This window comes from Colius striatus, chromosome 2 (assembly GCF_028858725.1).
Source record: "Colius striatus isolate bColStr4 chromosome 2, bColStr4.1.hap1, whole genome shotgun sequence".
Taxonomy (NCBI): Eukaryota; Metazoa; Chordata; class Aves; order Coliiformes; family Coliidae; genus Colius; species Colius striatus.
In genome coordinates this window covers 80,194,251-80,219,700 of record NC_084760.1, presented here as the reverse complement: position 1 = coordinate 80,219,700, position 25,450 = coordinate 80,194,251, and the positions used below count along the sequence as shown (strand labels likewise).

The 25,450-nt window shown below is 40.8% G+C and overlaps 1 protein-coding gene across 2 annotated transcripts in view; it reads right to left on the bottom strand.

The window, feature by feature from the left end:
• The window catches only part of DAAM2 (dishevelled associated activator of morphogenesis 2), a 178,200-nt gene that overhangs the window by 51,088 nt on the left and 101,662 nt on the right, over positions 1-25,450 (bottom strand). Inside the window, exons 1-10 of one of the 2 annotated variants that reach the window (XM_061991274.1) lie at positions 22,725-22,795; positions 17,347-17,680; positions 11,128-11,238; positions 10,216-10,319; positions 8,226-8,292; positions 6,193-6,310; positions 4,537-4,675; positions 3,039-3,097; positions 2,441-2,625; positions 988-1,305 (exon numbers count right to left, since the gene is read on the bottom strand). In XM_061991274.1, coding sequence (XP_061847258.1) covers positions 988-1,305; positions 2,441-2,625; positions 3,039-3,097; positions 4,537-4,675; positions 6,193-6,310; positions 8,226-8,292; positions 10,216-10,319; positions 11,128-11,238; positions 17,347-17,619 — 1,374 coding nt within the window. In that variant the 5' untranslated portion in view covers positions 17,620-17,680; positions 22,725-22,795. Of the gene's footprint in view, positions 1-987; positions 1,306-2,440; positions 2,626-3,038; positions 3,098-4,536; positions 4,676-6,192; positions 6,311-8,225; positions 8,293-10,215; positions 10,320-11,127; positions 11,239-17,346; positions 17,681-22,724; positions 22,796-25,450 lie in introns of those variants that run through there. The other variant, XM_061991273.1, reaches the window with a different exon arrangement.

Genomic DNA, 25,450 nt, shown 5'->3' with positions numbered 1-25,450 from the left:
AACACCTGTGACTCTCTCTTTTTCATATACATTCATATATATACACATATTAGTTATTATTTATTTTCTTCAATGAACTGAGTCCCATGTTCTGCAAAGGAAAATAAATCCTCATCCTTACATTCTCTCCCACATCCCCCACGTGGCCTTGACAGACAAGCACAGACAGTGCAGCAAATATTTCACTTCGCTTTATTTTAAAGAAAAGGAGAGAGGGGGAGAGAGAATTCTTGTGGCATTCCAGAGGTCCCTGGACACTCATTCCAAATGCCAGAGTTGGGCCCTGGGTGAGTTTCAGTCTAAAAGAGAACCTGGGTTTCTAGGCAGCCATCCAAACTCAACACAGACACTTTTTTTCTTTCTAAAACAGTTTAAAAAAAAAAATTAAGATCTTAAGAGAAGGGCAGGGCAGGGGGAAGAAAAAGAGAGAAGGAAGAAGAGAAGTGGAGGGGAAGGAGAGGCAATAAAGGTAGCAGAAAATGAGTGCAACAGGAAGAATCCAAGTCCTCTGGTTTTATTGCCAACTTGGGAGTTTTGTCATCAAGAGACAGAGAAGAAATGGTGAGGAGAATCAGGACCTTTTTCTCTCCTTTGTGACTGCTCCTGACAGGGTAAAGGAGGTTGGTTTTGGTACTGGTTTGGCCATCGTTTTCCCCACTATGCAAGTGAGGGCAGCTCTGTCACACTAGTCCTGAAAACATCCATCTCTGGTTTACGTATTCAGTCCCACTACAGCTTTGCCTAACTGACAGATGCCCAGATGTGCTGCAGCTCAATCTAAGCAGCAACTTGGTCATCACAGAAGATATGCTGCAGTGCTAGAGAACTGGGGAGACCTCCTCAAGACAGTTACTGACTCCTACTGACCTCAGCACACAGAAAGCCACAATATCATTCACATCTGTCAATTTGCACTTCATGGCACTAATCAACACCAAGTTATACTTAGGAAGTAAATTAATTGCTGAGAGTACTGAAACTTCTTACCTCGCTCAGTTTAGCCCAGTTGAAGGATTTCAGTGGGTGTGAAGGTTGTGGAATAGATTTCTTCTTCAGGCTGATGCCACTGCCACCAAAAGTAGTTGTTGAAGCGGGTGGCATCCCCATGCTGAAGAAAGGTGGAGCTCCTGGTGGGGGAGGAGGTCCTCCTGGAGGAGGTGGTGGAGCAGGAGGAGGGGGACAGCTGGAGAAAGGCAGAGGTGGTGGCAGTGGTGGCAAATTCTCAGGCATGTGAGAAGAGGACAGGGCTAATGGGCCACCAGGAGGGGGTGGGGGTGGGGGTGGGAAGGCAATGCTGCCCCCTTGCTGGAAAATAAAAAACACACAGAAAAAGAAAGCAAACAGTTTAAAAGGCTCAATAACTCAATGTTGCCAGCTGATGTGATTTTATTACAAGTCTCAAAATATTTGATGTTTTCTTTAAAGCCTCCTGCACTCAAAGCCATGCAATAAAGCGAGGAATCTCAGCTTTCATTTAAGAGAAAGTTTCAAGCCCTTAAAGCTGTGGAGAAGAGCTTGAAAAAAAGGAATCATAAATGGCTCAGGAAAACAGAAAGCTAGTAAAAGAAGCCAGAATGTATTATTTTCTCCTTATGTGTGAAAAAAGAAAAAAGTTCAATCTTATGAACTTTTGAACTCCTGGGTTTTAAACCTTAGAGTTTTAAATACTGAATACCTGTCATTAGGCCCTACTAATGCAAAATGGGAGAGGGAGAGAGGAGAGGAGAGGAGAGGAGAGGAGAGGAGAGGAGAGGAGAGGAGAGGAGAGGAGAGGAGAGGAGAGGAGAGGAGAGGAGAGGAGAGGAGAGGAGAGGAGAGGAGAGGAGAGGAGAGGAGAGGAGAGGAGAGGAGAGGAGAGGAGAGGAGAGGAGAGGAGAGGAGAGGAGTAATCTGCTTTCTGCAGTATCTAACTTTTCAGGGCTATGTCCCAGTGCATTGAGGCTCAGGTACACTGTTGGGACAGAAGGAGCACCATGCAGGAAGGAGTAGCTGCAAGTGCCCCTTCTGTAGAGCTCCAAGGCAGTAAAGATATTTGTGAAGCATGACAGGAATTTTGTTTCTTCACTAAATTTACGTTCATATCTGGGAGATTTCTCTCTATTCTGCTAAAGTAACAACCAGGACCACCCTGCTCAGCAGTAAAAATCATAGCTGGAGGAGGACCTCAGCTGGAGGTGTGCCTCAGCTACTTCTGCAAGGAAGGTGGCTGAGAAGGATGGGAGCAGCCTATGCATTATCCATTCTATACTACCAGCTCAGGGATTTCAGTCTCAGCTAAAAGCTGAGCAGCTTCTAAGTAGTCATCTTTGTAGTGGGCTAGACAGACCCTCTCTGTACTGACCATAAAAAGTGTTTCACTCATAATGTACTTTTGTTCATCATTCATTTGTTCATAGTTAGCAGGCTTTAAAGAAGGATGAGAAGCAACCCAGTCTCATACCGAGAACTCATTAAGTTGAGCCACCAGGTCATTCATCTGGTCCCGGGTCTGGCGCAGCTCCAAGGATTCCTTCTGCAGCTTGTCCTTCATTTTGTTCAGTGTCTTCATCATTTCATCTTTCTCCTGGGTCTTTGTCTCACACTCCCGCTCCTTCTTCTCTAGCCTGCTCATCAACTCAGCATGATCTAGAGGGAAGAGGCGAAGCAGGGCTGATGAAATAAAGCTTATGAACAGTCCTCAAAGAGATGTAGTTTATACTGAAATACAGCTGACAAATCTGTCATTTCCGCTGGGGATGTATAGCGAGAGTAGGAAAAAGAAACCAGGGTCTGACCGCTTTGAAAATGATCTTCAGTGATCAAGGCAGCAATGCCCAAGTTTCATTAGACTGTAAAAATCTACTTAAAGTGAGGACTGAGGGAAGACCTATGAAACACACAAACTGATCACCATGAGACAAAATGTACTGGAGGGAACAATGCAGGGTTTGCCTATAGAAGGAAAAGCTGTGCCTATCTCTGAAGCTTGCTGCTCTGTAACTGAATTGAGATCAGCCTTGTCTCCTCTTTTGCCTCCCCAAGCACAGGGATGTACTCACCTTTCCGAAACTTCTCTGCCTGGTCCCTCCACTGCTTGACTTCATTTTCGTTCACCAGCCTGAAAGATTAAATCACACCATTTAAACTTGTTCTGAGCTGCACAGGTTGAAAGGCAAGTGGCCATTATGTGCAGTGATCAGCAGAAGGCAATCTGAATTACATGTTTATAGAGGATCATACCAGTGGTCAGTTTGGTTCCAGATCCTAACCCTCACTGTAGCCAACAGCTAACAAATGTGATGGCTTGTTGCTCAAAGTCCTGAAAAAAGGATAAAGGAATGCCTTGGGAAAAAATCCTGGTACATTCCTATCTTCAGGTAATGCCCTCAAACTGCCAAGTCTACTTATTCTGAAAGAGAGCAGTCATCACTAAAAAACAAAAAACCATAGCTGCTGTGGGTTACAAATTACCCTGCCCTTAATACAAGACCAGATTGCCATCTCTTTCTTTTCTGTTTTCGTTCTATTTTTTTCTTTCTTACAAAGCAGGAGGATGCTTATCTATTGGGTAATATATCAGCAACAAGGCAATGCTCATATCTCATACTGGCACAGCTATTTCCTATTACTGACAGAAAATATGCAGAGCATGCTGGGGATTGATTAGATACGCAGAATGAGAAGTAGCTATGAAAGTAGAAAGGGAAGATCAAGCATGAGGTCTACGGGGAAGTCTGATATTCAGATAGACAGAAAGGGATCAAAAACAATGCATTTTTCCACAATGAGAAATCAGTTTTGAGTTTGGCTCATGCCTGTAACAGGAAGGACTGTAAGATTTTTAGTACAGGAGAATTTGGTTTCATATGAGGCTCATATTCTATAAAATGCTCTTTTCAGTGGATAATTCAGAAGGGTAATGGGCCATGAATTACCTGCAGAGGCAGATGGATGGAATGAAGTGTCCAAAAGTTTGGCTAAAAAAGGACTGAGAACGGGGAAGTTGAGAAGAGAGCCAGCTCATGTAGCTAGACTTCTCAAATGATGCATCCTATGGGAAAAAATAATGGTAGTGCCCTCAGCCAAGTCTGTGGGTGAGAGCATACAGACATTTTATGAAGAGGTATAAGGCTTTGTGTGCTAGGTGGGGGCTGCTTTCCACTATTTGAAATCTTTCTAAACTATGTGCTCATAAGTGAGGAATGAGATCTAAACAGACATGACTACTTTTTTTTGTCGGAATATCAATGAAAGCTTACATCAACATTCCGAATAAAAAGGCACATGAGGAATCCTTGTTCTAAAATTATGGGTATTTTTTCTGTTCCTCTAGCCAGCTTAATATTTAATAGGAATATGAAGCCAAAGGCAAGGACTTTGCTAGAAAATACTGTCAAGTTACGACGTCACTAGAAGGAAACCATTTAGAGGACTAATAAGACAATGAGAAGTTGTAAGTTAAAATAAGAAACTCCTCAGATAAGGTATTTTATTTCCTTAGTACCTGCATACTTATATACCTGCATAACAGAAATAAGCAATAATGATGCACCTTACATTTTAATGATATTTTTGACATTGAAGTTTTCCAATGGAGCTGTGTCTGGATCATCTCCTCGTTCATCCTGAAGAACAATTTGTTGGAGTATTCTGTCCAATAGCTGCCACTGCTGGAAGTTTCCACCATTTCTCTTATCTATATGGAAAAAGACCAGCTCATGAGAACTTCCATTTCCATGCTTAGGGGCACAGACCTGTTAACAGACTAGCATTTTTTCCTTTCCACCTTCCATCATAATCCTCTATGTAGTAAAATTATAGAACACAAAGCCTAACTCTGAACTGTTGCTAGCAGATTATTTACAAACACTTGGTATATTGTAGCAACACATAAGAGGTATAGACAACTCTGCCTGATTTGCACATTTAGGCTGTGCAGCCGTTTTGATAGGTTAGCTCTGACTTGTACTTTAAATGTCTACAGAAATGATTCCTTTTTGGTGGCTGTTACTCAATAGTTTCTTGGCTTGATGTTGGGGAAGTGTTTTTGGTACTGAGGTAACATCATGAGCAGTCACTGTAAAAACAATCAGATGTTCTATCTGCACGCACTGTTATCTGCAGGTTAGTGAAACTCAACTGGCATGAAAAATTCATAAAAACATGACCAAAAGGTGTGGGGAGAAAGAACAGAAATTGAACCAAAGAGATTGATTCCACAGATATCAAACAGAAGAGCCAGAGTAACAAAGTTTACCTCAGGTCCCTGAGTTATCATACCTAGACCTTTAGATTCTTTAAAACTACTCCAGCACAATCCTGTCCTAGCCTAGTAGGATTTACCTTTTTGCCACCAAAAATCCAGGTCAATACCTAAAGCTCAAGTACTGTCCTAAAGAGTAATACCACTGGGACAATTAACTGAATTTGTGCATGGCAGCACTTGAGTCTAGCATGTGCCAGCAAACATACCACACTACTCTCTGAAAAGGCACACCACAGGATATCTCTCTTGTTCCCTTCTCAGTTTGACTGCTCAAGTATGGCTGAAAGTAATAAAGACCAGCACCTGATACCTAACAGATTTAGGCAAACAGTTCTTTAGTGATCTTGCTCTGATTTTGCTCAGTTGCTATACCCTGGAAGTATTCAATTCTTTTATTACAGTTAACAAGAAGATTCCTTTTTCTTCTTTTGAAAACAAATGCCAATATTATTTTTCATTTTGAGTTCAGCAGCTCTTCACTGATGCATTACCATGAGATAGTAGCCTGACGACTTACTGGGGAATTTCCCAGTGACATAATTGCTTTCAGTACTATATTGTTTCACTAGAGATATTCTTCAGTGCATTTTCAAATAATATGTGAAATGGTATCTATTTCTGGGAATTCCCTGATGGAGAGCACAAAGGCTCTTTCTTTTTCAAAACTTCTAATTTAAAATCATTGAAAGTTCTGTCAGTGACTAACTGGAATGTCTCAGTTACTTAATTTTATTTGCAAGTGCAGGGAGGTCAAGTTGCTGCTTTAAGTATCGAGACGAAAATCTGCTGGGTGGAGTCAGTGTAAGATACCAAGTCCCTTAGCTACTAACAAGTCCTGAATGGAAGAGAAGGGCCGTTGTGTCCTGGTATCTGTGACCCTGTACCTACACCAAAGTCTCACCTAGTTCTTCAATACCTCTTGTTCTGGAAAACTGTGATGTACTCACACGGCATCTGCAAGCAGTGCTGGAGGATGGATAACAAATAGGGATAGGCGTCTGTGTGCTTCAGTCTCTTCTTGATCAACTCAAACATCTGAGAGGCACTTTTTGTATCAATGTGGATCTGAAATGAGAGACAGTAGTGAAAGAGCAAGTAAGAGAAAAACCATACACAGTGAAAGCTTGATTAATTGGGAAATATCTGACTAGCACAGAGACAGGCAAATTTCCAGGAACTGGACCTCTGTAGAATCTCCTGCAACATCTAGCTACAAGTTTCAGTGAGGAGTGGGCACATGGTTCTTTGAGACCAGAACTGCTGTCCCTACTCTGGCATGGAAAAGATCCCCAGAGTAAAGGACTAGAAAGGTGGGAGACTCACAAAGCCATTAAGAGCTGTTCTGGAGCAAGTAAAACATTTGCATCCTAGAAAGTGGTGGCACAAACCGTAAATGCTAAGCAAGAAAGGGCTAGTTGTTCTGTATTAGTGTGTGGCAGGAGCTGGTCATGAAGAAAGAGGAAACTGTAACTATTCTGAACCATATAGCCTCTTATTGTAGCTAGAGGCTCTGGAAACTGCTTTTATGCTCATCTTTAAATATCACTCAATCTAAAATACTGACTTCTCTCTCTCACAGGCTCTTAGGTGACAGTCGTCATAAGAGTTTCTTGTAACCTTGGGAAAAGTATCAAAGAAGAGCCTAAGTTTCACCCACAGTACAGTAAAGGGGGAGTCTAAAACTGAAATGCATGTGGATCATCAAGACTGAGAACATGTGTGAAGGCTTTGTGTGAAGCTGCTTTTTCTTGGTAACAGGGAGGGGCCTGCAGTGCTGTCCCTGTAAACACTTCCCAAAACTTCTCCCAGGTCTGAGGTTTTGACCCACTTCCGGCCTGGCTGGGCCAATCTGGTGCTTCTGCCATCACTATTTAAGAACAGAAGTTCATAGTGTGTAGGAGGAGGCGGAAGAGTAGGGCAAGATGGAGGCAACCACGTGAACCCTGAAGTCGGAGGAGTAAGGGAAGAGGAAGAATGCTGGACTGGAGACCCTGCAGCCCACGGTGAGAGTGCAGGCTGTCCCCCTGTGACCCATGAAGGGCTATGGAAAGACTAATGACTGCCAGCAGCTCCAAGAGGACTCCGTACCAGAGGGGGTGAGTTTTTGAGACCTCCTGCCAGCGGGGGTAAGTGTTTTGGACCCCAATCCAGAAGAAAAGGAGAGGAGCTACAGCCCTTGGGATGAACACACAGCACAACAGCCCATGCAGGGCTGCCTGGCCTGTGAGGGAGCCCAAGCTGGAGCAGGAAGGGTTGGCGAGGAGCCTGTCTGCCTTGAGGAGAGACAAGCAGCAGGTGCCATCAGAACAGAAGTGACTGAAACCCCCATTTCCCTGCCCCCCTGAGCCACTCAAGGCGGGAAGGAGGTAAAGACACTGGTATCAGGGCTCTGAGCCCAGGAAGAGGAGAGAGATGAGGGGAAGAGGATCTTAAAGGGGCTGGTTGTACTTTTCATCATTTGCCCTACTCTGTATTGCTTTCAGTTGGGTATTTACGTTTGTTGTGTTTCTAGTTGGTGGTGGATTAAATGAATTTCTGTTTTCTTCCCCAAGTTGAGTAGTCTCGTCTGTTTTGCCTGGGACCATAAGTGGTGAATGAACCCTCCCTGTCCTTAGGAGGTTCCAAAAAGCCCTAGGTACTTATGGCTGATTGTGGTGCTTTTTTTGTGGATGGTTCCAAACCACATCAACATGAAAGCAGCATCAAGAACCTCCTCCACTCCTAAACCTTCAGCTGAACAAAAGAAAGAAAGCTTTGTCAAAGATACTTGGCAGAAGCCCTGTCTCTGATCATTATTTTCATTGTTCACATATCACAGACCATCCCCCCCTCAACTTGCTAAATGAGAAACGGTGAAAACAAGAGTACCAGCCACTCTCAGCACCAAAGTCAATCAGGGAACAGAAATGGAAGTTGAATCAAGCATCCAAAGTGGATTTTCAGTTTTGGCAAGTTCAGGTACTCCAGAGGAAAAACTTACCAAATCAAACCGCTTGGCAAGTTCCAGGTCATCTTCATTTCTGACCATCTCGAAGAAATCTAAGTGCCTAAGAGAAAACAGAAAAACAAAACAAACAAAACCTGCCAATGTTCGTGGCATAATTCAGAGCTAAACTAAGCATGTCACTACAGAAGCAGCAACACCTCATTTGCAGCTAGAACACTGGAAATTGGCAAGCCTTTCATACATGAAGTGTTGGGATAGGTATGCAAGGCAACTCATGAGGGTCAGTGACAGGACAAAAGGAACAGCTGGCTGAGGTATACATGCTCTTCAATCCTTGTGCTAAGAGACTATGTTGAGGTAAGGCTGCTAAAAAGAAACATAAGATAGGAAAGGGATATTATATTTGCTGTGAATGCAATGTCTGCAGTGATAGTCCATTTCTAAAACACTCCGTGCCATACTTGTTAAGCAGATGAAAGATCATTAACAAGTTTTTTCTCTGGAGCAGAGGTGTAGTCAGTGGATTGGTTAAACAGCAGAGCTCAGAACTGTCTTTACATTTGACCATGGCATCCGGACTTCCCTCATCTGAGACCGGAGCACAGCAGACTATGTGGAGAAAGGCTGTGGCATATCCACCTATATAGACTTGGCATATAGTCTACATAATCAAGGCATCTCTCATTTTCTAAAACTTCTGTTGTAATTCTTATGAGTGCAATTTGTAAGATCCAAAAAAGCCCCTAATCCCCTCCTAAACACTTCTGGTTACTGACCAAAGGAACACACATAGCCTATGGACCAGATATAGGTATATCTCTTGGGTATAGATCAAAACTAACATTACTGGTTCCAGCTCTGCAGCAAACTATAGACACATACAACAACATACAATCTTACTCTGTGACATTAATGCACTGTTATATGCCTCTGCCTGCTCAAAGATGTGAGGTTAGTCTTTATGAGAGGGAGCTAGTGCTTACACAGCATCTCAGGCACATTACATTTGCCCCTAGAGATAGTTCTGTCACAGCAGCTCCTAGCAGTGGATATTTCCCTTCCAATCCCTACCATTCTGTGATATCTGAGAAAACGGTACCTTGATGGCTGCAGTCATAGGCCTAATCCACTGGTTTTTCACCATGTGCTTTGACAATCTAGGAAATCCTAGATGATAAATACCTACAGATCAGCCCTGCTTTGTAGAGAGGGGCTTAGAGTAGCAGAAATGTTACCAAGGATATTACCAAGCTCCTCATTGGCTCATCAGTTTTTTAGCTTCTTGAAGTGTCTCAGTCAAATTGTTTCATCTGTTTACTCCAAGTTTATTTCAGGATGTCACTTTAAGAAGGGCTGAATTTAAAGTCATCAGCAGCTTTGATGACTGCGGCAAAATGTGGAACTGCTACTGGAGAAGACCTTTATTATCTGTAAAACTTTTTAACTACAGTACTTTGATTCAGTGTTACTGTTCAGTGTGGCAGTGGGGCTGTTTGAAGATGATCCTCATTTTTCTCTCTTGCCCCCTTGGCATCTCTACCCCTTTGCCCACTACACATGTCTCTTCTCTCACAGTTGAGACACTGTCACTCTTTGGGAAATGGTGATAGAAGCTAGAACACAATAACATTGAGTTTAAAGGAAAAGCCTTGGAAACTCAAAGCCCATGCTTTAAACACAAATGCTCAAGTTTCAACAAACTACTGGCTTCTCTCACTTAAAGGCTTTTGGTTTGGTACAAGAGAAAAGAATTTTTTTCTCTTATTATTTTTTTTTAATTTTAGTTCTCATCCTCAGCTTAGAAGAAAAGCAATTTAGAAACTCCTTGTCACAGCCATTGCATATTTAATATGTATGTGTTGTACTTCAACTGATGATGTTAATTTTCGGGACAAATTTCCTTTTTGTCTTTAAAGGGAGTCGGTTTTAAGAAGAGACAGAGACAGCTTTGTGCTTAAATGGATAAAAGTCTCTAAGAACTCCTTCTGTTGATCAATAACTGTTCTCAGAAAACATGTCTTACCTGTCCAGTGTGGCATTCTCATGTCCTCTTAGCTTGTCGATAACAGGTTGAATTCCCAGCATTAGAAACTCATATCGTAGGTGTAATCGGAACTCCAAATTGTCCTTAGAAAGCAAGGGAAGATCAAGTTAGTGTGTTCCAAAACTTTCAATCACACTAGAAAATCCACAAAAACTTACTTTAAAACCTCAGTTCTTCCCTTTTTAATATCCTCTGTGCAGACACGAAAATTCAGAGAACTCCAGTAAAGAAAGAAAAAAAAAAATTAAGTTCTGCATATCCAATTAGAAGGACAAGACACTCCATGTTGTTCTATAAAGAACAGGAGTTATTAGTGTTTGTCCTTCTAGTCCATTAAAAGTCTGCCTCTTGCCTATAGATGAAGAGTACTGCAGCCTTCCTCCTTGTTTTTATGCTCATTGTCACAAAAAAAATCACTGTATATTCTGGCAAACTCGACACTTGCTCAGTAAGATGTTACAGGACTGATGCAGATAGAGACAAATACTTTGCCTGAAAGAGCTCTTATGAGCTTGTTGTCTGTTGTGGTTTAACATAAAAGAGAAAAGTCAATGTAGTAGAAGTAACAGTTTTAACAGGAAAAAAACCCCCAAAAAACCAGCTTAAACCATCCTCCAGACTGAAAGAAAGTCTTGTTAAAGAAAGAAAAACAAGAAACTGCTTTCTTGCAGTAATCTCAGTGCAAATAGAGCACTGTTACATTAGAAGAGGCTGAGAATGAAATAACATGGAAGATGTTGTAAGAATGATATTAAAAATTAAGAATTATTTTCCCCAAGCTATATCCGCTCAATTAACACAAGATTTTTTGACTTAATCTACTAACCATTTCCAAAGGTAAATTAATTCAAGCATAACATTTTAGAAAGAATTTCCAGGGCAGTGACACACCTCACCAGCACCAGCATTCAGAACAGCATTGATAAAGGACATGATGGCTGTTTTAAGATTTACTTCATCTCGGTATCGCCCCATGCTTCGGTCTAGCTCATTCAACAATGTCTGAAACAGAATATCAGGCTGAGTTAGAGGATATAATCTAATTCTGTTCATCTTTTTGCACACTGTTAATTGGATACCTACACAGTCTTCCTTTGATTTGCTATATTATTTGCTTAAATAAGTATTTATTTTTAGACAAGGTTGTTAGCAATTTTGAGCACACCACAATAAATACATGAAGAGCAATAAGAGCAATAGCAATAAAATGCCCACCTGCTCCTTTTGGAAAAAAAATAACAATTTAAACAATCTATTATTTGAAAAATATAAAAAACCAGATTCCCTTTTTGTTCTTGCCAACATGATCTAAGAATGCAGCAGAACTATGTCCTTCCTAGTCAGTTAACTCTAAATGCAGAATATGACAGGGAGTTTATAGATGCAGAAAAATAGCATCAGATTCATACATCTTTTGTAGTCACATCACTCAAGTAAATGTCATTATTTTCTTGGTTCTCAGTAGAATAGATTGCACTTTTGTTCTGTCTTTTGAGAAATAAAACCTATACTTAAACCTTGGAAGATTTCTGCTTGTTCCTTTACTTATAATCATTTCACATGAAACAGACAATTATCCACCTTTTGCTAAGATACTTTTAGGGATTTGCAAATAACAGGAACATTCCCTGTGCACACAGCTCCAAAGCTTAAAGATGAATTACACAGTCCCACACTTGAGGTGCAGTTAGGCTCTATTTTCCTTATTACAGAATCATAGAATGATTTGAGTTGGAAATGACCTTTATAGATCATCTACTCCAACTCCCTGCATGGGACATCTTTCAATTAAACCAGGTTGATAAAAGCCACATCCAGTCTGACTTTGAACATTTCCAGCTATGCAGCATCTATAGCTTTTCTGGGCAGCTGTTCCAGTGTCTCATCTCTCTCACTGTAAACAAAAATATCTTCCTTTTATCAAAGCTAAATCTAGCCTCTTTTATTTTAAACCCATTAGCCCTTGTCCTCTGTCATAGTTGAAACCCAGCTGGCAAATAAGCCCCACAGAGCTGCTCACTCACTTCCCTCCCAGAGTGATGTGGCAGAGAATCAGAAAAGTGAGAAAACTCATGGGTTGAGATAAAGATAGTATAATAACCAAAGCACTGGCAGGGTGAGAATCAGAAAAGGCCTCTTGTCACTGAAAATGCTGCTCAGCAACAACAAAAATATTCCTGGGTTATCAACACCATTCTCAGCACACATCTAAAACACAGCCCTGTACCAGCTATGAGGAAGTAACTTAACTCTATCCTGCCTGAAACCAGGATATCCTGTCACTACAGGCCTTGGTAAAAAAATCTGTCTCCATCTTTCTTACAAGCTCCTTTCATATATTAAAAGGTCTCCCTGGAGATTCTGTGTCCATCTGTTAACCAAACAGCACGGCTATTTAGCATTCAGAGGATATTTAACACAGAAATGCTTTTGGTTTAATCTCTACAGATATAAAAATATTTCACCATAATCTTGTGAACATCAGGAGAGAAAGGAGAAAAAAGTCTAGACAAATAATGGTTGTAGGCTGGGCCTTATATGTTCTATTTAGGATTAAGTCCAGTTGAGTATTTACCGATGAGGTTATATGTAGAAACTGATTAGCCATGAAAGCAACTCTACTTTTAGCTTTATGCTGATGACCATGAATCTTCTATTCAAGACACTCTCTGACTAGTTCACAATTCCAAGGACGATTTTCCATACTGGAAAAGTAATAAATTCCACTTGAGATCTGCCAGTTCAATTGTACACATCTCACTCCAGTGTTAATAATAAAGTCATATATTTGTTTTGCTGATGCACTAGAAAAGACAGAATTCTTTTTACTCTTCCTAAGAAGTTCTGGCCATAAAGAGAGACTTAAGACAAAAATAACTTTTTATTGTTTGGCTCAGCAGATGATCTAAATATTTTGAAGCCATGATGCTGAGTAAGGATTTAGTCAGTCTTCTGTCCCTGGCTGCTAGAAGTGTTCATTCATAGCAAAATCTTTCCTGTGTTAGTCATCAGTTTCATAGGTTTGTCGTGTTTCATGTAGAAAACTGACATCACCATGGAGATATGTCTCAAGAAACAGGGGAAGTATCATCCTATGGATCCTCCAAGGGAATGAATAACCCTCCTTGCATCATGCAAACCCTTTGCTTGTTTTCGTGCAAAATTCTTTCCATCTAACTTACACTGCTACTGACAGCAGTCTTTATATCTGAACATTTAAGATTCACTATCAAGAAAGCTTGACTTCATAAACTCCTTTTTCTCGCATCTTCTTAATTGCCCAGCTGGCATTTGCAGGTGTCCCTTCTCCTAGCATTTGAACTTCCATCATATAGTTATATTATGATCAAATACAAGCCCTTCCCCCATTTTATTAGAAACAGGAATGAGTCTTACATAAAGACATATGAAATCTCCCACAGAGTCAGATTGATGGTCAGTCCACGCCAGAATCCTATGTCTAACAATGATAGTAGTGGACTATGAAGTCTTTAAATTCACCAACAAAAACAGCTCTTCAATTCGACAAACAGGCAGACGTGACATGAATGAGAGTTCTCTTACTGTCAGAGCTGATGCTGAAATCTAAAGCATATGAGTCATCTTGGAATAATTTAAGTAGCCATCACTACTGAAACATCAAAACCAAGGACAGTTTGCCGGTTTGCTTCAGAGGCCTGATTCCTACCACACATCCCCACAGACTTTTAGGAGCATGCTAGAATCTACGCAACAACATATCAGATACAGCATCCAGACTTGAAGGATCCTAACAAAAGTTTTCTATCCCCATTTCAGAAGGCTGGACTAGGAGTAGAATGCAGAGAGGGGCAAGACAAATTCAGAGCCAGAAAAATAAAAAGAAAAGACTCTGGGTTGCACTAAACTAATTGAAGAACAGTACATCTTCAGGTGACTGTTCGGTTCTAGAAGGAAACATTGTAAATTCATGCAATTCCAAAAGATCAGAGTCCACACCCACACACTGTGGCCGAACTCCAACATCTCCAACCCATTGCAAATGGCTGAGGTTCAAGTCTTCACTTGAACATTTCCTGTGAAAAAGAATTCACCACACCTCTTGGCAGCCAGCTCTGTGGCCCAATTGATCTTATGGTTGTAAAGGGTTTTCCTACTATTTAAGAAAAACTTTCCTCACTTAATCCCATTATTCTTCATCAGTGACATCCAATAGTGTTTCATTCAATCTGCAGCAAACCTCAAAATGTTTTGGATGAGCCCTGAGGGGAAGAAGCAAATCAAGTGACAAGATTGTAATTTCTTTCTTGTTAGCTCCTCTACTATAATTCCAAATTGTTCAGATTTTCCCTTAAAGATTATAGTCTGTATTGATGGAGGGGAGACATGATCACTCTCTAAAACTACCTGAAAGGAGGTTGTAGCAAAGTGGGGGTCAATCTCTTAGAGAAGGATAGGACACGAGAAAATGGGCTCAATGGACATTAGGAAGAATTTTTTCACTGAGAGGATTATTAAGCATTGGAACAGGCTGCCCAGAGAGGTGGGCAGTCATCATTCCTGGAGATACTTAAAAGACATGTAGATGTGGTGCTAAGGGACCTGGTTTAGTTGTGGGCTTGGTAGTGAGATGAGTGGTTGGGCTTGATGATCTTAAAGGTCTTTTCCAAATGAAATGATTCAATGATTCTGCGAATGTCATAACACAACACATTTACTCCTCAGGAGAAATGAGGGGAAGGAGTAAGCATAACAGTAATCAGAAAGTGAACAGCTTAGGGAAGCATAAGATTGTGTCCCTTTCACAAAGGAAATCAGTCATAACTGGATAATGCAGATAGGAAAGCCACTAAAATCAGAGACTCTTTTTTTCTCAGTTTTCACCGAATTTTAGAAACCTTCATCTTCATAGGAAAAACACCTAAGAAATTCAAGATAAAAGAACATTTTCATAGTCACAAAGTGAATCAGCATGAAAGAAAGGTCAAAGATTAGAGCAGGCAAAGGGATCAGCTCAGGCAAGAAGCTGTTGCAAATGTGAAAACATAGGAACAACTACAATATAAATTCATACACAAACATAAAGTATAGAATCTTGTTGCAGATGCCAAACCAAAGATGATCCTGATAGACCTGTGAACATACTGAACAGTGGAGACAGAGGGTGAAGTTGTAGTACTAAAAGGCATTCCGGTGAACATTGAAGTCTCAACTAAGAAAAGTAACTTCTGGAGAATTTCCTATAGCTTTAAAGTGATGATTCTCAATTGATAATTGCAGTCAGTAGTTTAAATGTTGATAATTTATAAAGAAGCAATATTTTACATTAGAGTTTCCACAAAGAATAAAATATGGAATTCAGTGAAATTAAGGAGATAGTCGTCCTATTCATAAAAGTTCTATCTGTATTTTCTAGGAACTTCAATTTAAAAACCTAAAAGAACACATCAATAAGCAAAGATATCTTTTCCAAAATATTTCAGCAAAGTTTGATTATTGATCTTCAGTTGGTACGACCTGGTGCAATTTAGTTTAATTGAGAAGTTTTTCCTTCTCTCTTTTACAGGCAGTCCACATTAAACTTCACATAAAAACTCTGGAACACAAAAAGTTCCACCTAAACACTTCTTTGCTGTGAGGGTGAGGGAGCCCTGCGACTGGCTGCCCAGGAAGGATGTGGAATTTCCTTCTCTGGAGTTTTTCAGAACCCATCTAGATGTGTTCCTGTGTGACCTGTTCGAGGTGAACTTGCTTGAGCAGAGTGCTTGAACTGGATGATCTCTAGAGATCCCTTCCAACCCCTGCCATTCTATGATTCTATTATTTTCTGTACATGACTTTCTTTTCTGCTTCTGCATCTGTTATTCCTATCCTACTCCTGTCTGACAGAATGGTGATGTATTCTTATGATGGTAGCTGTAATCTCTTATCTTCCAGCTTTTGCTGTGATTACCGTTTTGTCTATTGAAATTGCCTCAAGAGCCTTCAACTGAGACCAAAACACTTCCCTGTTCTGAAGTCACATATCATACATGCCATATCTGCATGCTGAAGATGTGCACCAAGTTTCATTAAACAAACTGTAAACGGGACAGTGCACATAGAGGAGTGGATCTGCCAGTGCCACATACAGGTTAATACCAAATCAAGATCTCCTGCATCCCAGTCTCAGGTATGAGCCACAGTAACTGAATCCCATAGAGCATTCATTTCTAATGACAAACATTGGCAGCAGCTTTTCATAAGCACAGATGGTTTTCCCATTCACTTGTCCTAACGTCCTTCATGAGTTGTAAGTTCAGTGTAGACCAAACTCCACAGACACATTTGCTGAGGAGGAAGATTGAGATAAAGTCTGACAGAAACCAGGATCCAGAGCCTACTGGCCCAACGCCACCCTTGTAATTTTACATAAGAAAGAACAGTAAATGAGTGAGGTTATCCCAAAGTTTAGGAGGTACAGCTTCACACACAGCAACAAATTCTGCTATATCTTTTTGTAAAGGTGCTCAGTTCACTAGGAAGATGAATATTATAACAGCAGCCAGTAATATCCACAATAAAACCCTGTCAATGATTTACTGGCCTCTCAAGGTCTCTGAGTTTCCCTTCTGCATTCTGAATGCAAGATATCTGAGCCAAAAATTGCTAAGTGGTGACGATTCACAAGTTGATTGCTAAGTGGGAAATGAAGTGCCTCCACTGTACATGATTTAATCCATTGTTTCCATTCTTTAATCCACAACTCTTGCTACATTAAGGGCTTTAAAATCAGGAAAGGGGCTCCTGGAATTCTGTGGCTTCAGCTTCTTGAGTACAATAAATCATTACCACTCAAGAAATACCATCAGATTATGAACAGATTAGCAGCTTTCATTTAACATAGCAAACCCACATTTTTAAGGAAAATATAGGGGATTTTAAGCTAGCATTATTGACAAGCAATCAGGTCTTGAAAATACTGAACTTATGCTGATAATCTATTTGAAGTACTGCCCTTCCTAAAACAAAACAAAACAAAAAATACTGTCACTTTACTACCTAGCAAGTTTACAATATATGCACAGTAAAAATCACTCCCTGCAGAGATTCTTCGTATTGAGTATTTCTGACTAAGCACCCTCCTTGTACCTGGAATCTTGTCCTTTCTGCAGCATAGACTTGGTAGTGAAGCATGGCTTGCAAGACTTTCTTGTGACCATCTGGCACCAAGCAGACTGCCCCTAGGATTTCCAGCACAGCAATCTTGGTCTTAATATTCTCAGTTCGTAAGCTCTGGGAGATGATGTTGATACTCTCTGGATGTGCAAGGACATGAGCCCGTCCTTGTGAGTTGTTCATCAGTGCCTTGATACACCCTATAACGGATGTGTGTATGCGGCTTTCTGAGGTCTCATAGTCCATGCTCTTCAGGAAGTTCAGCAAACAGCTCAGGCCATCTAGCTCAATAAACCTGGTCACAAACCTAGGAAGAAAATAAGAACAACCCAAACAACAAAACTCAGATAAGAAAAATGAAGAAAGCAGACCAAAGGCAATTTATTCAAAAGATACCATATTATTCAATCCTGCATCTGTAAAAGCTGGCTAATTTTTGGCCTAAATTTCACAGAATAATTCCCAAGTATTTAAGAAAAACAAATCAAATGAAAACAAAAAAGAGAGAAAACAGACTAGGTAATAATAATGTTATTACATGTAATATGTATTATTATTATTATTATTACAGGTAATAATAATGTAATAATAATAATTAATGCTGAAAATAATATAGGAAAAAGTCCTTGGAAAGTTTAAGACTTTGTTGAAAACTAGGGTTAAAAAATCCAGATGGGTAAAATTGGACCATGCAGATAGTCTCTTACACAAATCAGTAGAAAAGAATGGAATTAAATATGTGTCCTGGTTTTGACTGGGAAAGAGTTTTCTTCCTAGTAACTGCTATAGGGTTGTGTTTTAGATTTGTGCTGAGGATACTGTTGATAACACAGGGATTTTTTAGTTGTTGTTGAACAGTACTTATTCAGCATCAAGGCCTTTTCTGCTTGTCATCCTGCACTGCCAGTGACTGGATAGGGGTACACAAGAAGCTGGGAGGGGATATTCTATACCATAGGACACCGTGACCAGTATATTAGTTGTAATGAAAAAGAATCTAACAGAATTGTATCAATTACTAATATATGATTTTGTTATTATTAGATTTAATGTCATTGTAGTTATTTAACTGTTCTTACCTCAACTCACAAGTTTTACTTTTTTCCCCTAAATCTCCTCTCCATGTCTCTGGAGGGTATGGACCTCCCCAAAGAGGCTGATCAGGTAGGTGCACTTTTTAAAGAATGTCTGAACGCAAAACTATGTCAATTACGTTTGAATTTTCAGCCTACCGTAATGTACACTAACAAAAAAATGTCCATGACCACGCTTTAAACAGCATAATGTTGAAAGACACCTCAAACAAATCAAAAGGTTGTTAACAATTGCTATTTTTGTAGCAAATTAAAAATGCCAAAAGTCTGTTCCACTGTGCTTTTACACAACCCTCTCTTCCTCCCTTTTAGGTACTTTCTCTTCTCTTATCTTCTCTGTCCTTAAGTCAGATTATATGATTACTAATATGCATCAGTAACTGGAAAGTACCATACCGTAAGACTGTATTTCACTGGTCTCTGTTCATGTCCCTGCATCAGCAAGAAAAACTTGAGCCATACTTGTATATCTCCTGGATAATATGGAGTTGAGATATATATGGTCTTCTAGTGGTTACAACCCACACCACATAAGAATTTTCAGGGTCTACCTGAACGTTATGATTACTATATTAAGAGATTTGCCAATTGTCAGCTTATTTGGGCCAGTAGTTTGACCAGAATCATGGTAAAGCCTGATGCTTTCAACAAAGTTTCAGTCTGAGGTTTGGATTTTATTAAAAATTTATTTCAAAGTGCGTGTCAGAGTGAAGGCACACAAGAACACATCAAAAATGAAAACAACGTTTAGTTGAACCCTGCTAAGATAATCAGCCAAGTTTCACACAAATATGATTGTGCATTCTTTGGATGCATCACCTTATCTATCCCAACAAATCATAGGAGCAAAAGCCTCACTGTCTCCAGGCCAGAGAGCGGCATCAACATTGTGTGCTGGGAATACAGTAAGTCACTCCAAGTAGTTTGTTATTTAAACTGATTCTACAAAGATTAAAATTTAGTTCAGTTTCTGTAATGCATTTAGCTGCTAACATGCCAAAGAAGACTGAAATAAGTGCATTCATGGCTAAAAGAGTTAGTGCTAAGGATGTAATTGGAAGCAAAATAAGCACAAACTCAACACGTTACCAACCAATGTCATGCCAATGATTTCTGGGTATTTATTTAATGTTGGGCCTAAAAAGCAGAGTTATTCTTTGGCTCCACTATGGAGAGACTAATTGAAATTCTCCTTTTCCTCCTCATAGAATCATAGAACTGCTTCAACTGGAAGAGATCTTTAAGATCACCGAGTCCAGCCTTTGTCTGAGACCTATCAACCACTAGATCATTTCCCTAAGTGCAACGTCCAACCATCTCTTAAAGACCTCCAGGGACAGTGACTCCACCACCTCCCTGGGCAGCCCGTTCCAATGCCTGACAACCCTTTCAGGAAAGAAATTCCTCCTCATATACAGCCTGAACCTCCCCTGGCGCAACTTCAGCCCGTTTCCTCTTGTTCTATTGCTTGTTACTAGGGTCAACAGACCAACATCCATCTCGCTACAACTTCCTTTCAAGTAGTTGTAGACAGTGAAAAGGTCTCCCCTGAGCCTTCTTTTCTCCAGGCTAAACAGCTCCAGATCCCTCAGCTATTCCTCATATGAGACGTGTTCCAAATCCTTTCCTAGCTTGGTAGTCCACCTCTGTATCCCTCTCCAGCACCTCAATGTCCTTCTTGTAGAGAGAGGCCCAAAACTGGACACAGTATTTGAGGTGCAGCTTCACCAAAGTTGAGTACAGAGGAATGATCAACTCCCAGCTCCTGCTGACAACACTGTTCCTGATACAGGCCAGGATGCCATTGGCCTCCTTGGCCACCTGGGCACACTGCTGGCTCATGTTCAGCTGCTGTCAACCAACACTCCCAGGTTCCTCTCTGCCTGGCAGCTTTCCAACCACTCCTCCCCAAGGCTGTAGAGCTGCTGGGGGTTGTTGTGGCCCAAGTGCAGGACTTGGCCTTATTGAAACTCATGGAATTAGCCTTGGCCCAGTCATCCAGCCTATCTAGAGCTGTCTGTAAAGCTTCTTTACCCTTAAGCAGATCGACACTTCCACCCAGCTTGGTGTCACCTGCAAACTTCCTAAGAGTGCATGCACTTCCAAAGTTCAATTTTACAAATCCATCCTACACCTGAAATTTTCAGGGGAGACAAAAAAAAAGCAGATGCTTTGCTCTTCAGTTCCAGGGCTGAGGGAAAATTTACATTGGGTACCTTTCTGAATATATGGAGCTCTATTGACCAAAGAAAACATCCCAAAGAAGCAGTTGAACAAAGATTTCCTTAAACATATTTTCAGGTGGGACACCTTGTTTAAGACAAGACATACAAGGCACTACAATCTTCATGTATTTTAGTCTGTTCTGATGGCCATGTGGAAAAAAAAAAAAGGGAAATATACAAAAGTCACATTGTCTCAATTATGTACAATCCCTTACTAAATTCACTGGCAGAGTAATTTTTCTAGGGCTGTTTGGATAAGGTTATTCCAGAAAGGAGGCATGCGCATGAAAGTGGTGTGTGTCACAGACCTTGATTAATGATGTAATTTAAAACCATGCTGGCATATTCCTGTACTCTTCCTAGTCTAGAGAGCAAACAGTAAGCTGCATTACTCAATAGGAAGCAAAACCTTCCCAATAACAGCCAGATTTAAGACAAAATCAGGAATCAAATGATGATTTTCGTTTTCCTTTTCAAGAACATTTAGTCCTCTATTCTCTGAAAAAGCCAGAAATCCTGCAAGAAGGAAATAAAGAAATGGCAATAGCAGCTTGTGTGCTAACAGACACTCTCAGTATGAGGATTTGCTCAGTGTGGGGAAGCAATGTCTGTAAATGTGTGTACAGGAGAGAAAAAGAAATGGGAGATTAGCTGACAGTCTGAGAGTCATAATATATATATTTATATATCTGCATGTCTGTAAGCAGGGATGTGTGTGCATGTGCAAAAGCAAATTGAACTCATACAAATTAAGTACCTTCTTTCTCACAGTACACATATTTGTAACTTACTACCATCCTATACATCCTGCATGTGGCAAAGCAAGATCTTGTTCTAGACTGGAAGGTGTAAATTTAAGCATGTTTGCCAATGCATTCTGGCTAACACATTGAAAAACTCAAGTGTCAATAAAGCAGGGTGTGTTTTAATAGGTGCTAAACAAGCAAATTAAAGTCTAACTTCACCTCAGACTCTCGACCAGTTTAGCACACTTTAAAAGGCAGAGTGCCTCTTGCCTTTCAAATTTTACATTGCTGATCAGAATGAGTTAGCTAGCTTTAATAACAAATCTTTAATCTAAATACAGATGTGACAGTCTAAGAGGTAATGACCCACTGAGGGATTCCATGTGTAGTGGCAGACAGCTTCCCTGTGAGGCCTGATTCACCTCAGGAAAGACAGAAAGATCATATGCTGTGAGGGTGCAGAGAACAGGATGTTCCCACCTTGTTAACAGCCAAGGCTCCACTTCTCTCAGATTTTGAATCAGAGGGCACGCATAATCTGACAACTACTGAAATGCTGAAAAATGCAGCAAATGGATTTTGCTTGCTGGATGCATAAATGATCATCTCCAGTATGCACTTGAAAGCCACATGGCTAAATCAAGAAATATCAGGAGGCAAATCTGAACAAAAGGTGAAAAGCAGACAGCAAAGGGAGTTAGTGATGATTCAGAGTAACAGAGGCATTTTTCCGGGGTTCCAAAAAATGATATTTTTCTAGTGCCTCAAGTTTTTACTTTTTCTGTGCCTCTGAACCTCCAATTTTGGGTACAAAAATACCAAAAGAAAAGCTCTTCTTTCACTGCTTTTGTCAAACAGTTTGTCACCACACTTTTTAAAATCGTAAGTTCTTACAAATCTAAAAGAAAATGTATTTCCTTACAAGATGCAGATAGAGGTTTTTTGTTCTCTAAGGCTGGGGTTATTCCTGCATGCTACGACATAACCTAGCTTTATTATTTCTGTACAGCTCCTAAATACCAGAACAAAATGCACTTGCTCAAAAGAGGTCTACTAGATGAGCAGGGGTACTTCTATCACCTTTTTCTCCAAAGAAGAGAGGAATTTGAGTTTTGGTAGATCTTTTTTGTTACCGTTAGAACTGGTGGGTTGGAATAGAGGCACAGATTAGTATCATTACTCTGCATTTTCTATTAGAAGAGATACAGTTCTACAGTAAAATAAAACACAGAGCCAACAGAATTCAAGCAGAGCAGCATATTGGTAAGCCGTCCAACATTGTTTACCTTACAATCACAAATGGATTCCAGACAGGCCATCCTGTGGGAATTTATGTCTCTATTTTCTTCAGAGGCCTGATGAACAGAAGTGGCATGGAAAATAAGGTTTGATGTCCAAATGCAACTAGAAAGACTAGTATTTTGAAGGCTTTGATATCACACTTTTGAGAAGCATTTGATGGAGCTGAGGGCCTCTCTACTGCAACCTTTCCATCAAGAAGAAACTGGCTAGTTGATCAGGTATTGGCACACAGCCCATTTGGCAGCTAACGAATTGAGTTGCTGGAAATTAGTTGAGACATAGGACTTAACTCAAAATTTGGCTTGGCTTAACTACTAAAAAAAAAAAAGCCCATAACCATCGCCAACGATTTAGAAGAGAATACTTTATAGGGCAGCTCATAGAGGCTTGTACTGAAACTTGTTAAGGTTATTATAAACAGATGAAGCAACAAGCTCTTGTTAAGGAGATCCAGCAGAAGCAATAGAGGTCTGTCATCCTGACCTTGGTGCTGGGGAAGGTTATGGAACAGATTATCCTGAGCATCATCCTGAGGCACATACAGGACAATCAAAGGTTCAAACCCAGCCAACATGGGTATGGGCAAGTCTGGTTTAACCATTCTGATCTCCTTCAATGACAAGATGACCCACTTAGTGGAAGACGGAAAGGATGTGAATGTGGTCTGCCTGGACTTTAGTAAGGTCTTTAACACAGTCTCCCACAGCATCCTCCTGAAGAAACTGGCCATGGCTTGGCTGGATCTACTCTGAGATGGGTAAAAAACTGTCTGGATGGCCAGGCCCAGGGAGTGGTGGTGAATGGAGTTAAATCCAGTTGGTGGTCAGTTACCAATGGTGTTCCCCAGGGCTAAGTGCTGGGGCCTGTTTTGTTTAACACCTTCATCAATGATCTGGATGAGAGGATTGAGTGTACCCTCAGTAAATGTGCTGATGACACCAAGCTGGGCGAATGGATAGATCTGCTTGAGGGCAGGAAGGCTCTTCAAACATCATTGGACAGGCTGGAGTGATTGACCAAGGCCAATTGTATGAGGTTCAACAAGGCCAAGTGCCAGGTCCTGAACTTGGGCCACAACAAACCCACTCAACACTTGGGGCTTGGGGCAGAATAGCTGGAAAGCTGTCTGTCAGAAAAGGAGCTAGGGTTGTTGGTCTACAGCTAGCTGAACATGAGCCAGCAGTGTGTCCAGGTGGCCAAGAAGGCCAATGGCATCCTGGCTTCTGCCAGAAATAGTGTGGCCAACAGAACCAGGGGAGTGATTGTTCCCCTGTACTCAGCACTGGTGAGGCCACACCCTGAATACTGTGTTCAGTTCTGGGCCCCTCACTACAAGAAGGACATTTTGGTGCTGGAGCATGTCCAGAGATGGGCAACGAAGCCGGTGAAGGGTCTGGAGAACAAGCTTTATAAGAAGCAGCTGAGAGAGCTGGGGATATTTAGCCTAGAGAAGAGGAGGCTGTGAGGAGATACACTACAACTACCAGAAGGGGAATTGTATTGAGGGAGAGTCAGTCTCTTCTATGTAGTAATGAATGATAGGACATGAGGAAAAGGGCTCAAGTTGTGTCAGGGAAGGTTTAGATTGGGTATTAGGAAGAAATTTTTTTACCAAAAGGATTATTAAGTGTTGGAACGGGCTGCCCGGGGAGGTGGTGGAGTCACCATCCCTAGAGATAATAAAAAGATGCACAGATGAGACCTAGGTGAACCTGCTTCTGCAGGTGGATTGGACTAGATGATCTCTAGAAGTCCCTTCCAACCCTACCATTCTATGATTCTACGAGGTGCTGAGGGGTATGATTTAGTTTAGTGATGGACCTGGCAGTGTGAGGTTAGTGGTTGTACTCTTTTCCTACTGTAATGATTCTGTGATTCTGGGCTGTCTTATTCAAAGTGGCAGATCAAAACAACCAATGGTAGCCACCCAAGTGTTTCAGCTGGACATAGCACGGAGGCCTGACTGCTGTGGCTGTGCTCACTGAAAGCTACCACTTTCACAGACTTAGCATCAAACCAGCTCCACTTTAATGTCATGTAACATAATACTGTAAAAGTCTCAAGAACATGGGACTCTGGTTTAAAATCCTTGTGAGAGTTGGGAGTTTGGAGGTTGTCTTAGATTCCATTTTAACATAAAGTCCAGCTGCAATTTCCTGTGTTCTCTGTTTTAGGTCAGTGACAGACAGGATCAAACAGTCATTCCCACTGTTTCTCCACTCCCATGTTAAAAGCATTCCCCATATCCACATGCTGAAGTTACCAAAGTCTGATGAATCTTTATGTCTCAGAGGAGCATCAGAATGCATCTTTGTGCTTTCTTACAGCCTGTCACAAAAGGAGGTAAAAAAATGAGTTTTAAACTCACGTGTTCTACCTCACACTTGCCATGTGTTGACAAGCTGCATTTAGTCAACTTTAAACATCATGAAGGGGAGATGTACAATCAGCATTTGGCTCTGCAAGAAGTCCCAGAAATGTGTTCACTTCAAGTCACTGTAACTGTAAGGCAAATTCTTTGACATAAATAAAGAAAAACAACTCCAAAACTTACTTAATTGGTTTGGTTAGGTTCTCGCCAAAAAAAAACCAGACCCAAAAAACCCTGTTTGCTTAGGCATTACTGAAGCTCTTTGAAGCTGACTTCAGCACAGCATGGATGCAAATGCATTTGGTCTGTTTTGGGACCAATACAAAGACTCAGAAACAT